Source organism: Vombatus ursinus, unplaced genomic scaffold, assembly GCF_900497805.2.
Source record: "Vombatus ursinus unplaced genomic scaffold, bare-nosed wombat genome assembly UNPS02014863.1, whole genome shotgun sequence".
Classification (NCBI taxonomy): Eukaryota; Metazoa; Chordata; class Mammalia; order Diprotodontia; family Vombatidae; genus Vombatus; species Vombatus ursinus.
The window spans coordinates 6796644-6811589 of record NW_020954641.1 but is presented as its reverse complement, the minus strand read 5'-3'; the positions used below and the strand labels follow the sequence as shown (position 1 = coordinate 6811589).

The window sequence follows — 14946 nt, the reverse complement described above, 5'->3', positions numbered from 1 at the left end:
AAACTCAAAAGCATATGGAAGTGATTGTTAATAAATCAAAATAAATTAATAAAAAAATTAAAAAAAGAAACTCTGTGGCTTCGGGGAACCATGGTATGTAAATCCTGCAAAGTAATAGTTCTATATTTCCTGGATAATCTCATAGATTCCCATTCTTTTGGCCTTCAGCAAGTTAATGAACCTCATTGATCTTTAAAAGAACGATATTTGTAGCCCTGGCATGAATAGTTGATTAATAAACTGTGTTCAATTAGATTCAATAAAAATGTATTAAGTACCTACCCTGTGCAAGGTACTGTGGTAGGTGCTGGTGACACAAAGACAAAAATGAAGTAGTCTTTGCTCTCAAAAAGCTTCCAATATAATGGGAGAATTCAATAAGTACACAGATGAATATACACAAGGTCATTTAAAGAGGAGAGAAAGCACTTGCCTTAGTGATGGGGAGAATATTACTGCTGCCATAGTCTCAACTTCATGGAACAGTTCTCAAAAAAAAAAGTATTTTATTATTCAGCACAGATTGCTACCCTTTAGGTCCAGGATGGGTTCTTTTGGGTCATCTTGGTTATGCCAAGCTCCGTTCTCTAGATTCTCTATCAATAGACCAGGAGCTATAAATCAAATAGCAATGCTTTTAATTAGGACATAATAGCAAAGTAAATAAGGAAAAGTTCCCCCCCCCCAAAAAAGGGACCAATATCTCACAAACTTCTATGCCCCTGGTGAGAAAGAGAATATACTCCAGGGAAAATTCAATCCTAGGACTGAATCCTGCCTTTGCAGTTATAAAATGCTGTTTCCCTGAAGGGTTGTTGCTGTCATCTTTGGCTGAGTTGCTTCCCTGCCAAAGGCTAAAGCTGTTAACTGGTTCCTTGGGTTTCTCTCTCAAAGTGGGTGTTTTTGTAACACTGACCGTGCCTATGACTATTTTAACTCTTTTTGTTAGTTGGGACCACATTTGCACTCAGCCAGCACAGAATAGAGCCGCTCAGGTAAAAATGTTTCTTAACCTTCTCATTCCTTCTCAGTGGAAATTCCTGCAGACCTACTAGATATTTAGGTTGGGGTGAAGTGACCAAATTTCCTTCAACTCCCATATGTGCTTGGTAACTATACCAGGGCTGCACAAACTACCTTGAAACTTCAACACTAGAACTAGCAACTTTTGCTCTATAATCCTGTAGCTATACTTGGACTGTTGTTCTCCTTACAGGTACTTTGAAGGGAATTACAACTTTATATCTAAGTTGCTATTTTTAAAACCTTAAAACATTTTCTTCACAATGATCCTGTGAGGTATGTCTTGTAAGTATTACTGCTCTCATTTCACAGATGAGAAAACTATGGCTCAGCTACCTGGTGTAGTGGATTTAGAGACAGAAGTTCTAGCTTCAAATTTAGGCTCTGCTATTTATTACCCATGTGACTTTGGGAAAGAAATCACCCCTACCCCATCCCACCCATCCCAGCAGTTTACTTATCTATAAAATGAAAGTTAAACTTTATTATTTCTAAAGTCCCTTCCAGCTCTAATCCTATGACTTTCCCAAGATCTCACAGCTAATAAAAATTACAGTCTTCAGGATTCCTGACTCCAAGATAATAGATCAAAGAAACAGAGGGGAAAAGGCTGTTAGAGGTGATTTTGACCCCTGGTTTGACCAAGGTCACAGTGCCCAAACACAGTGCCTCTGAACTAAGCCTTGCCCTCTACAATCTGTGCACACAACTATTACTGTGCCTGTTCTCAAACTTTTCATATTGATCTATTTTCAAGACATTCCTTACACCCCACTGCTTATCCACTATCCTAAGAACCCAAGAACATATGGTTCAAATCCTGCCTTTGACATTTATTTGCTATGTGTTCTTTGGGATTTTCTGAGATTCAGTTTTCTGTAAAATGCAGATGATACTTGTAGTAATTAGCTCACAAGGTTGTGAGGATCACGTGAGATATGTCAGACTTTTTCCAAACCTTAAAATGTTACACAAATGTCCATCATTTTTTAGCATCAACCCCCTTACTTCATGCCCACATAATTGAAAAGAGCTGAGCTTTCCCTAATTATACGCCTAGATCTCCCTCATCTTTAAAACACTTTTGACTTGACCCTGCCACCCTTTCAAACAGCAGCTATTCCTCCTAAAAAAAGGAAGAATATTCCTTTGCCTTAATAGCCTTACCTCCCACCAATTTCTTAATCCCTTAATCCTTAGCTCCTAACCCCACCATTTGACTCAAAATGCTACCTCCAAGGTACCCTAGGACTCAACTGCTAATCCCAGTGGCCTTTTCTCAATCCTCGTTCTTTGACCACTTCTGCTTTTGACTCTTTCAGACCTCTTCTTGCATTCTCTTCACTAGACTTCCATGATATGGCTCTCTCTTGGTTCTCTTCCTGTCTGACCACTTCTTCTGAAGTCTCCTTTGCTGGATCATCACTGTCTTCCTTCCTACTAATCATGGGCATCCCCATCTAGAGGCTCTGTCCTGGCCCTCTTCTCTTGATAAATTGTCTCTTTGGGTGATATCATCAGCATCCATGGGTTCATCATCTCTATATAGATTACTCTCAAGTCTTACGTCCAGCTCTAAGCTCTCATCTGAAATCCAATCTGTATTACCAACTGCCTACTAGACATCTACCCCTGGATGTCCAATTTATGTTTCAAATTCAAACTATCCAAAATGGAATCATCATTATATTTCCCTCCAGAACCGATTCCTCCTCAAACTTCATTTCTGTCTAAAGTACCACCGTTCTTCTAATTACGCAGGTTCACAATCTTGAAGTCAACCTTGGCTCTTCCCTCTCCCTCAATCTCTCCATCCAATCAGTTCTTGATATTGCCACAATATGTCTCCTATCCATTCCCTGCTCTCTGTTCACACAGCCGCTAACCTATTTTTTCGAGGAGGCAGCTAGGTGGTACAAGCAGATAGAGTGCTGGGCCTGGAGTGAGGAAGATTTAAGTTCAAATTCAGTCTCAGACACCTTCTAGTTGTGTGACCTTGGGCAAATCACTTAACCTATTTGCCTCAGTTTCCTGAGCTGTGAAATGGGGACAATAACAATATCTACCTCTCAGGGCTGTTGTGAGGGTCAAATCTGTAAAGCACTTGGCATACAGTAGGTGATACATAAACGCTTATTCCCTCTCCCCACCTAGTGGAGGCCCTCAGAGCTTCTTCCTTGGACTATTGCAATGACCTTCTAATTGTTCTCCCTGCCTCTAGTCTCTCCTCTTATCCATCCATCCTTTTTCGCATGGCTGACAAAATAATATTCCTTAACATAGACAGGACCAAGTCATTCCTCTACTCAGAAATCTTCCACTCTTCCCTATTGCTATTTTTTTTAGGCAATTGGGGTTAAGTGACTTGCCCAGGGTCACACAGCTAGTAAGTGTCTGAGGCCACATTTGAACTCAGGTCCTCCTGACTCCAGAGCCAGTGCTCTATCCACTGCGCCACCTAGCTGCCCCTGTCCCTATTGCTATTTTATCCTTGTATTGGATAAAACGTAAATTCCTCAGCCTGGCATTTAAAGCCCTCCATAATCTGTCTCCTATCTACCTTTACAGTCTTCATTCATATTGCTCCACGAACTCTATTCCAGTCAAACTGGCCTGCTAGCTGTAGTTCCCTGGTCTAGACATTCCAACTTCCGACATCCCTCCCCCCTTCCTGGCCTTTGCACAGGTGGTCCCCAATAACTGCACTCCTTTCTCACCTCTCCCTCTTGGAATCCCTGTCTTTCTTCAAAGCACCTCCTACAAGAAGCCTTTTCTGATCCCTCCCAAGAGTTAATCTTTTCCAGCTTTCTAAATTGCTTTAGATTACTTTGTATTCAATTTACTTGATTAAGTGTTAACCCCCAGCCCCGCTGCAGAACGTAAGCTCGGGAGGGCAGGGATTGTTTCACTTTTGCCTTTGTATCCCCCAGCGCCTGGGGCAGAGCCATCACACGGTAGGCGCTTAATAAATGGTTGTTAAACTGGATTGCTTTAAAGTCAGAAGACACGGGTTCCTGGATTTGAAAGCCTGCTCTGCTGCGTACTACGTGCATGGCCCTCGGCCTTTCTGAAAACGGAGTAAGGCTCCAGGGTGTCAAAGGTCTCTCCCAGCTCCAGTAGCCCTCCGTGTCCTCTGTAACCTGCCTGTAGATGGCACTGCAACAGCGCCGGGAGAACGCGTAAATAAGGAAACGCAATTTGGTTTGGCCTCTACGGAGGCCCGTAGCCGGTCCCCAAGATGGCGACTACCCTGGATGTCCACGTCCGGATGTGTAACCAAGAAATTGTCATATTCGACTTGGAGGTTAAAGCGTTTATCCAGGTAGCGGGACCCTGCTCGAGCAACCCCTTCCTCTCACTGTGGCTCACATCCGAGGCCGAAGAGCCCGGGACCCTCGGGCTCTGTGCCTCTCCCCTCCCGCATCGCGGAAAGGCGGACAGAACCACGTCCCTCGCACCCCCCTCCCCCACCTTGGTTCGGGGCTTCTCGCGTCTCCCCCTCCCCTCTTCCGTTGGCTCCCCCCGCTTTCCTCCTCCGCGTTCCTGTTGTTTCCTCGTGCATCCCCCCCCTCCATTTCCATTGGTCCCTCGTGCCCCATCCCCTTTCGTTGGTCCATTCTTCCTTCCCCGTTTCCAATGGTTTCGGCTCCTCCTTCGTTTCCATTGGTCCGCCGCAGCCCTCTCCCCCTCCCATTGGTCCTCGCCCCCACCTGTATTTATATTGGTCTCTGATGCCTTCTCCCCACCCCCCTTCCCACCTAGTCTTCCTATGAATCACTCTCTTCTAACTTCAGCGTAGTCTTCCTGCTCGGGGGTCGAGTGAAGCTAGGGACACCGGGTTGAGCTGGAACCAGGGGTGGGGGTGGGGGGTCCTGAGAGAGCATCTCGTTCAGCCCTTTCATTTTACAGTGGACCTCAGAGAGGTTAAGTGGCTTGCCTGTGGTCACACGCCTAGCGCGGCCAGGATTCCAGCCCAAATCTGGCTCTCTGTCTCGGCCGGGGGCTGCCTGGTCCGTTTGTTTCAACCACAAATGTTTATTCAGCCCCTCCCGAGTGCCGGGCATTGTGCCAGGCAGATTGGCTACAAAAACAATCACTCATCGAATAAGCAAGCAATTATGTGCTTACTTGCCAGGTGAATTGTGCTAATTTTTGGGGATACAAAGAAAAGCAAAAACACAAAAAACAGCCCCTGCCCTCAAGCTAAATACATACTAGTTACATACTAACTGGGGAGACAACACGTAAATAAGGAAGAAGGGAAATAACCTTATTGGGAAAGACTCATATGGCTGGGAGAACCCCCCTGTAGAAGGTGTTTTTTGAGGGGCGTCTCGAAAGAAGCAAGGGATGTTAAAGGTAAAGAGGAGGAGCGTTCCAGACATGGAGAACAGTTAGTGCAAAGGCATGGAGACAGAAAATGAATATATTTTGGGAGGACTAGCCAGTAGGCCAATGTAGTTGGATTATAGAGTTCATGGAAGGGAGAAAACAGGAACATTAGTAAGGGGCCAGGTTGTAAAGAGTCTTAAATGCCAAACAGTGAACTTTATATTTGGTTCTGGAGGTAGTAAGAAGCTACTGAACATTATCAAGGCATGGGGATGTGTACAGACATGGTCAGGCCTGCACTTTGGGAAAATCACTTTGGCATCTGTGTCTGGGATACATTGGACTCAAAAGAGACATGAAGCATTGAAACCAGTTGGGAGACTATTGCAGTTTAAGTGAGAAGTGATGAGAGCCTGAACTAGGATGGTGACTTAAGTTATTGTTTGTCCTTTGTTCTTGAAGAGGACCATAGTCAGAAAGGAGATGTTGTGATTTGCAAGTGAATTGGATTTAAGTGAGGGAGGGCTGTGCAGTCACCAGCCTCACTTTCTCCTTGGGAACCATCTCAGTCCAGTGGCAAGATACAGATCAGGACAAATGGAGACGGCCCACAGGATGTTGACTTATAGAAGAGATGCAAAGGTAGAAACAAGATTTGGCAACTGATTGGATATATGGAGTAAGGGAGAGGGAAGAGTCCAGCAAGAAACTGAAGTAGCCAACCGGCGAGATTGGTGGTTCACTCAGCAGTAATAGAAAAACAAAATGAAAAAATCACTGTCTTCCAAATCACGGTTTATTAAGAGCAAGTTATATGCCAGACACCTTTCTAAGTCTGGGGATACGAAGAAAGGGAAAAAAAAATTCTTGCTCTCACCAGTTCACAGTCTGATGGGGGAAATAACATGCAAATAACTATGTATAAACAAGATACATACAGGATAAACTGGAGATAATCTCAGAGGAAAGGCACTAAGATTTAGTAAGGCTGATAAAGGATTCTTTCTGAAGGTAGGACTTTAGCTGAGGTTTGATGGAAGCCATGAAACAGAAATGAGGATGGAGTGAGTGGCCTGGAAGATAGCCAGTGAAAATGGTTGGAGTTAGAAGATGAGTGTCCTGTTCAGAGAACAGCAAAGAGGCCAGTGTCATTGGATGGTAGAGTACATGAAAGGGAGTAAGATGTAAGAAGACTTTAAAGGTAGAAAGGGGCCAGGCTATTTGACACTTGCTCAAGGGTAGCCACCAGAGTTTGTTGAATGGGGAGTGAAATGGGCAAACCTGCATTTTAGGAAGACCAATTTGACAGCCGAGTAGAAACAGGACTGGAGTGGGAAGAGACTTGAAGCAGGGAGTCTGTCCTGAAAAACCAACCAGACAGGAGGTGATAGGGGTCTGTGGTGGCAGTGTCAGTGGAGAGAAGGAGACAATGGGAGAGATGATGCAAAAGTAGAATTGACAGGACTTGAGAACAGATTAGATATGGTGGGTGAGAGTGAGTGAGGAGTTGAAGATGACACCCTGAGTTTCAAGCTTGAGTCCTTGGGGTGATGATGGTGCCCTTGACAATTAATAAAGAAATTTGGAAGCTGAGTAGGTTTGGAGAAAAGATAATGAGTTCAGTTTTGGATATGTTAAGTTTAAGATGTCCGTGGAACAACCAATTTATCCAATAGACAGTTGGAGATGTAAGCCTGGAGATTAGGAGAGAGCTTAGGGCTGGATAAACAGACCTGAGAATCATCAGCATAGACATTATATTTGAATCCATGGGAGCTGATGAGATCACCAAATGAAGTACAGTAGAGAAGAGGACCCAGGAGAGAGCTTTGGGGGGAAACCCAGTTAGTGAGAGTGAATTAGATGAGGATCCAGCAAAGAAGGCAGAAGAAGAGAGGTCTGACAGGTTGGAGAAGAACCTGGAAAGAATAGTGTTACAAAAATCTAGAGAGAAGGTAGTATCCAGGAGAAGAGGGTGATCGAAGTGAGGAAGGCTGCAGAGAGGTCAGAAAGGGTGGGGATTGAGAAAAGATCATTAAATCTGGCAATTAAGAGATCATTGGTAACTTTGGAGAGTTTAATGATGATATTAAAAGCCAGACTGCAGAAAGTTAAGAAGAGAGTGAGAGGAAAGAACTTGGAGACACCAAATGTAGACAGTCTTCTTGAGGAGTTTATTCACAAAAGGGAGAAAAGAGATAGAATGATAGCTGGCAGAGATGGATGGTTTTTTGAGAATGGTGTAGACATGAATATGTTTGTAGACAGTATGAAAATAGCCAGGATATAGGTAGAGATTGATGATAAATAAGAGAGTAAAGATGATAAAAAGGGTAATCTGCCAGAGAAGATAGGGTGAACTGAGTACACTGGTACATGTAGAGAGGTTTGCTTTTCTCTATATCCTTAGTGCTCAGTTCCTGGCACATAGTTATTATAAAATTCTTGTTGACTGACTGGCTGATCAGTGCAGCACTGGAGCTGTCCATCTGTTGCTTTTGTTCTTTTACAGACCTACTTCCCTTTGCAGTGATATATGTATTTGGATGTTGTCTTTTCATACCATTTCTTGTTTGCAGATCACATTGGTTAGGGGTACAGCTTACTTCAGTAGCATAGTGGATAGAGTTTTGGGCCTGATTTCAGGAAGACTTGAGTTCAAATGTAGCCTCAGACACTTAATAGCTGTGTGACCTTGGGCACATTGATTAAACTCTTCATTTCCTCATCTGTAAAATAGAGATAATAATAATCGCACTTACCCTCCCCCAAGGTGGTTGTGAAGATCAATTGAGATAATATTTGTAAAGTACTTTGCACAGTACATGGCATATAATAAGTAATATATAAATGTTAGCTATTGTTATTATTTCTATTATTACTTGTTATTATGCTCACCGTGTGTCTCTGTGTTATCCTCAGAGTCACCATCAATTTTGAGTTTCTAGAAAAGGAGGCATTTTCTAATACAATTGCAGATTTTGTGTTTAATATTCTAATGAGTAGGTCTGTGAGCCAAAAATGAAGAAACTAAATGCTTTTTGTTATCACTGTTTTCCTGTGGTCATTCTATGCCTCAATTTTACTGTTTATAACTTCTAAGTATGGTGACTAGATTTTCTGAACCAAAAATCAGCATGTATGGCTGACAATTTTTTTTTCTCATTTTTTTGAATGGGACAGGATATTTGAGGTCAGGACTTTGATTCAAAATCTGAGAGGTGTGATTGTCATAGATATATTTGGCAATACTTCTGACCATTTCTGTATTTATGCTAGAAAAGTGAGTCTAGTGTTAATTCAGATAAAATTGCATTCCACCTTCAGTTAATTTCATTAATGGTTGTGGGTTCTCATAAATGCTGATGAATAACAAAGTGCTTTAGTTCTATAAGGCAAGCCAAGCCAAGCCAACGATTCCAGAAGTTGTTAAATAAATTTGAAATATACCCTTTGAAGCTTCTGTAAAACATTGCAATCATATTTGTTGTAAGAGTTTTTATTTCTTTGTTGTTGTTTTGAGTGAGGTGAAAGAGATTGTGAGTGGGGTGGGGTGAGCATTAGGATTGAAAAAGAAAGAAAAGAGGGCCATTGAAATAGAAGAGAATAAAAAGCAGGACAAGACAGATTTGAAAGTTATATGTTGAAGTTAATATATGCTCAAGGAAAAAGTAAGCTGTACATAGTAGAGATTCACAATTTCATGTGTAATCCTTTTTTTCTACTTTGTATATATGGAAATGCTCATTTTATTTGGTTTAGTTAGGTTCAGAATAAAATTTAAAACACTGCAATGCATTCTATGAAATTCATGAAGGAGATTTTCCATGTTTTGTTTAGTCACTGTATTAGTATTTTATACTGTGCCATTTAAGGGAGTTATAATTTGCATTTTTGAAATACCTATTTCTTTGTCATGTCTGGTCTATTGTATTCCAACCACTTTTACTAACACTTAAGATTCTTGTACTGTAGTGGAAAAAGCACCAGGCTTGGGGTCGAAAGCCATGGCTGGGTTCAAGTTCCATCCATCTATGAAACTCATTAGCTGTGTGCTCCTAGGCTAGTCACTTTACCTCTCTGAACCTGAGCCTCAGTTTCTTCATCTGAAAAATAAGGACAATAATAATGCATTGCCTACTAAACAGAATTGTGAAGAAAGTGCTTTTAAACCTAGTGGCACTTGTGTTATTGTTGTCATATCAACTGGCTTGCATTTTAGTAAATGTTTGGTGCTAATAGCTATGTCAAGCTAGAGTAGTTTGGGTCTTTATATTGTTTTCCCAAAAATATTAAATTTTGAGGATAATTGACATGACATTTTGAATTATCTTGCTTCAGAGAGGAAAATAACTAAAACCAGGTAGACATTCAGGTCTAGAGGCTCGGAATCATAGCATGTTTGAGGTAGAAGAGGCCTGAGAAATCTCTCTAGTCAGCAATTCTTTTACTTTTTGTTCTCAGGACTCCTTTATGCTCATAAAAATTGTTGAGGATCTTCTTTCCTAAAATACTTTTATGTGGGTTATATTTACCTATACATTGCCATATTAGAAATTAAAACATCCTAGTATTATTATGAAAATAGTCTTGATCTCAAAGACCCTTCTGAAAGGGTCTTGGGGACCTCTGGGAGTACCTCCACCACTGATGGAGGCTGACCTTCTCATTTTACAAATGAAGAAACAGAAGAGATGCTTCAGTTCAGTGAATTGAGAGGAAAGCACTCATATTTCTCCTGGTTTTGTTTGGTGTTTTTTTAGGATATCCGGGATTGCTCAGGACCATTGAGCACGCTTACAGAACTAAATGCCAAAGTGAAGGAGAAGTTTCATCACTTACGGCTCAAAATACAGGTGAGCAGCCGCTGAACCAGGGGCCTGTTGGTGTGTTATAATGAAAGTGGCTGTTTTCTAGAGATTAGCAGAGACAGGGATGAAGGTTTAAAATGGTTAGCCTCTTTATATACTAGCAAAGGTCTGGTAATTTCAGTTCTATATTGACTTACTATAAAAAGAAGATAAAAAACACAGCCATCTGAAGTCTTCCTGTTGTTCCAAAACCAAGTTGGACACATTCATTCCATATGTTTTTTACTGCTAATTCCCAGGTGTCTCTAACCTAGTTTTGATTAGAATTAGCATATAAGCCAGATAGAAGGCTTGTTTCTTCAATGTTGAGTATGTCATACATCAAATCAAATGTTTTACTTACTCCCTTTCTTCCCCCCAAAAGATAAGTGCTGCCAGAATTTTCCTGGCAACCATGATTTTTGAAGTAGTTAGGAAAATGAAACATTAAAGAATTACCATGATAAGGGCTTCCTTCCCCTGTCTTACGGTATTCTGTGTATAGTAAGTGTTGTTGATTTGTTATGTGTATGAATGAGAATCTGTATGTTTGTATATGAAGTGGTTCTGGCTCTCAGACTGGGCTAAAGGAGTTGCCTTTACCTCCCTTCTCTTCCCAGAATCATCTCAAGTTCTCTGATACTGTTCCCACATAAAAGTGATCCTGCTTGGCTCCTGGTTTTTATTGGCTTGGCGTAGCAGCCGCAGCCCTTTTAATCATAGAATTTAAAGCTTGAAGAGAGTTTGGAGATCATCCAGTACAAACCTATCATTTATCAGGTGACAAAACTGAGGTCCAGAGAGCTTATATGACCGGCTTTGTTAGAACTCACGTTCATCTGTTGTCAGTCAGATGGCTTGTGTCTGTTTTTATACCCTTTTCCTTTCCTTCTCACATGTTTTCCCTTCAGATTTAGGGTGAAGACTCCCTAACTCCCAATACCTTACTTTTTTTTTTCTCCTCTTCCCCCTGCCTTGTTTAGTTCTCAGCATCATTTGAAAGAGAGCAGAAGAAAGTCAGTGGTTTGGAAGTAACCCTCTGAGTCAGTACAATATCAACTCAGACATTGAAATTTTTGGGAAATCGATCAAGGAAAATCCCACATATCATAAAGAGACAAATGAATATAATAAAACTATCATATGGTCTACATGAATTCTATTCCTGACTCTTCTACCAACTTGCTGTATGACCTTGGGCAAGTTACTTCCCTCTTCTAGGCCTCAGTTTCTTTATTTATAAAATGAGGGGGTTGATCCAGATTATGGTCCCTTCTTGCTCTATAAAGTGGTACAAAGGGGCAGCTAGGGGGCGCAGTGGATAAAGCACCGGGTCTGAAGTCAGGAGAACTGAGTTCAAATCTGGCCTCAGACCAGACATTTGACACTTATTATGTGTGACTTTGGGCAAGTCACTTGAGCCCTATTGCCTCACCCCCCCCCAAAAAAGATAGTGGTACATAAGAGACTGCAACATTGACTTCCATAGTTACAGTGAACTTGAAAGTTGTTTTTTCAAGTAAGCAAAAGAGAGGTGACCTGGGGCATAAGAGGTGAATATGGGCAATGAGAAGATATACTTTTGTTGAATTTTTGATAGCGTGTATTGGTACAAAACTTTCTTTAGACCAGGGATTCCTAGCAGTGATTTTGTGGCATTCTCTTAGGGATAGGGACTGGACCTGTGATTTCAGGAACTTGAAGATAAGGAAACTCTGTATATTAATGTAAGCAGACACTTTCTCTACAATGGTCTTAAAGAATTGCCCAGAGTTCTCTAAGAAGCTAAGTGACTTTCTCATGGACCCACAGCCGGGATGTTAGAGAGATAGGCTAATAGCTTGGGACTTGAACCCAAGTCTTTCTGGCTCTGAAGCCAACTCTCTAGCCAATAAGCCATACTGTCAATTCATTTTAATTTGTAAAATGAATGTATGTCACACACCAACTTAGGAGAGAACTCTTAAAGAGACAATAGTAAATTACATTTTCCAGCTTTAGAGATAGCAACAAATAGAATAAAATTGTGTCATCAATTATCTTTTATAGTTTGTTGCTTGTTATTCAGTAAGTTCTTTATACATATCTGCTTCCAACTCAAGGAGTATCAGAGGTGTTCAGTAATTTTCTGAATTCCACAACTGGAATACATTTTATGTTGTTTTTAAAGAATGAATAGCTTAAAAATTTTTCACATACAGTTATTTTCACCTAAAGGAGCTTGAGCAGATGGCTAAAGAACAGGATAAAGAATCTGAGAAACAAGCTTTGCTCCAGGAAGTTGAGAATCACAAAAAGCAGCTGCTCAGGTAGGTGAAATCATTACCTCCCCCTGTTGTATCCATACTGTGGATCAGAGGTTCTTTTGGATTAACTCATTGGTCAGCTTTGTCCATGTGCTGGGGCAGCTAGGGTGCAGAATGGATAGATACAGGAGGACCTGATTTCAACCTGAGCAAGTCACTTAATCGCTATTTGCCTCAGTTTCCCCATCTGTAAAATGGGGATAACAATGGAACCTGTCTCCCAGGGTTGTTTTGAGGATCTAATGATTGTAAAGCGCTTAGCACAGTGTCTGGTACATAGTAAATGCTATATAAATGTTACTTCTTGTTGTTACTAGGGGATGATTTAATTGTGTTTGTATATCATATGAGTTCCTTCCATCCCCATACTGATAGGAAATTCCTTCACTGTGCAAATGTAATTGGGTAAATTATAGAAGAAAGAAAAGTACAAGGTGTCATAGTGGAGTAGTTGCCTTATTAGAATGTATATTGATCCATCAGAAGTCACATTAACCTATGATATTTTTTTTTAGCCATAATGTTTATTTGCAAACACTTTTAAATATAAAGTTTGCAAAATTATAACTGTTAGTTCAGTTGGTTTGAGCATGCCGCTAATGAGGCCGGAGTCACAGGTCTGATTCCCAAATTTAATAATTTAATTTTTCTAATACTTCATGGTCAGAGATCTTAACTTAGGCAGTCATTTTGTAGATTTAAACTCTTTGGCCAAAAGGAGGTTTGAATGAGAGATTGTGGATAAACCATTTCAAAGTCACCCCATTATGTGAAAAAAACCAACTCATGCCATACACGTTCTGGACTCTAAAAGGAAATGATTGCCCAATTTTCGATCTCATGATCCTGTTCTCTATTGGTGGTAGCACAATAGCTTGAGTTTTGCATGAAACTCACCATCATGAACATGAAGGGGGAGTGGGTCTTTGGAAGAATTTTTTTTCTCTTTTGACCTTTTTTTGTGTTAGGCAGTACAATAAGGAAACAAATCTTCAGATGCTGATTCTGTGCTCTTCTCTGCAGTGATGCAGAATGATGTCAGGTGGATGGGCTTAGAGTGAGATGAGGGCAGGGAGGCCAGCCTGCTTCTACTATTGCCTTGCATGAATTGCTTCTATTCACTGAGAGACTTGGAAGCTTATTATCACTGAAGAATACATATATTTTTTTGATTCCAGCAATCAGACTGCATGGAGGAAAGCAAATCTTGCTTGTAAAATTGCAATTGACAATTTAGAAAAAGCAGAACTTCTTCAAGGGGGTGACATGAGGCAGAGGTAATAATGCTTTTTATCATCCTTTTATATATGGCTCTTACCGGTACCATTTTAGTGGTTTAGATGAGAAATAGCAAACTCACAAAGGCCACAAGCCCCTAAAAACTCCAGAGGGCTACCAGAATGAGATTAAAATGTAATTGGGAAGTGTTTAACAAAATAATAAAAAAAAATAATACAATATTGATACTGTTACTTTGTGGATTTCTAAGTCCATGTGGTGCCTACAGGGATCTGTTTCTATTTGGGTTTGACACCGCTGGTTTAGAGGACCTCTGAACTATTGTTATTCAGAGACATAACATGTAATTATTAGAGGAAATATGTTCATTGCTGGAGGACACAAAGTTTAGATAAGATGTAGTTCCTGTCTTCTTGGAGCTCTCAGATATTAAATCCTCCCTTCAGGAATCTAGTTTCTTGTGACTGACATTTTTCATCCTCCTCTTTACTTTATAGAAAAACTACTAAGGAGACCCTGGCACAGACTTCTAGCAACATCACAGAGAGCTTGATGGGCATCAGCAGAATGATGTCCCAGCAGGTTCGTCAGAGTGAGGAAGCAATGCACATTTTAGGTAAGACCAGAGCAAGGGTCAGGAGACTCTTCTCAGGAGCTCAATTGCCTAAGATAGTTATTGATCTGAGGCTCTTAAATACATTTTCATCTAACTTCTCATGAATACATTTTCATCTAACTTCTCATGGTGTCTATAAAATTACAAAGTGATTTTTATAGCTTTATCATATTTGGGGAGTTTAAAAAAACAGTGAAAGAAGTCATAATATAGTTGTTATAAACTGCTGACTAGACTGCTGGGACATCTGCTTTGAATTTCACTGGGAAACTCTTTATAAGTAAAAAAATCAGAAACTCTAGAAGGGAATATTAAAATAGACCAATAGCAACAGATTTGCATTCCCAGGAAAATTATAAAAGGGAAGTCTTTTCATTTACTCTTTTAAGTCCCATTTTCCCCCCAGTACATCATTTCAGTAGTTAAACTTGTAGTTTGTCCCCAGAGTCATTCTCTGAGATTATAAATTCTATACCAGACACTGTCATTCTTATTGTGAACTCAATATTGAATACTATAATGGAGCACTGCAGAAAGATGCAGAGTAAACAGAAGATATGATCTTTGCCTTCGAGAAATT

General features: G+C 40.6%; 1 protein-coding gene and 1 pseudogene across 1 annotated transcript in view; one reads left to right on the top strand and one right to left on the bottom strand.

Annotated features, from left to right (window-relative positions):
• Positions 1–4076, bottom strand: part of LOC114027589 — a 7071-nt pseudogene extending 2995 nt beyond the window's left edge.
• Positions 4077–4248: 172 nt separating this feature from the next.
• BNIP1 (BCL2 interacting protein 1) overlaps positions 4249–14946 on the top strand; it is a 14366-nt gene continuing 3668 nt past the window's right edge. The window contains exons 1-5 of the mRNA XM_027841660.1: positions 4249–4345; positions 10119–10211; positions 12423–12514; positions 13690–13788; positions 14248–14366. Coding sequence (XP_027697461.1) covers positions 4262–4345; positions 10119–10211; positions 12423–12514; positions 13690–13788; positions 14248–14366 — 487 coding nt within the window. The 5' untranslated portion in view covers positions 4249–4261. The remainder of the gene's footprint in view (positions 4346–10118; positions 10212–12422; positions 12515–13689; positions 13789–14247; positions 14367–14946) is intronic.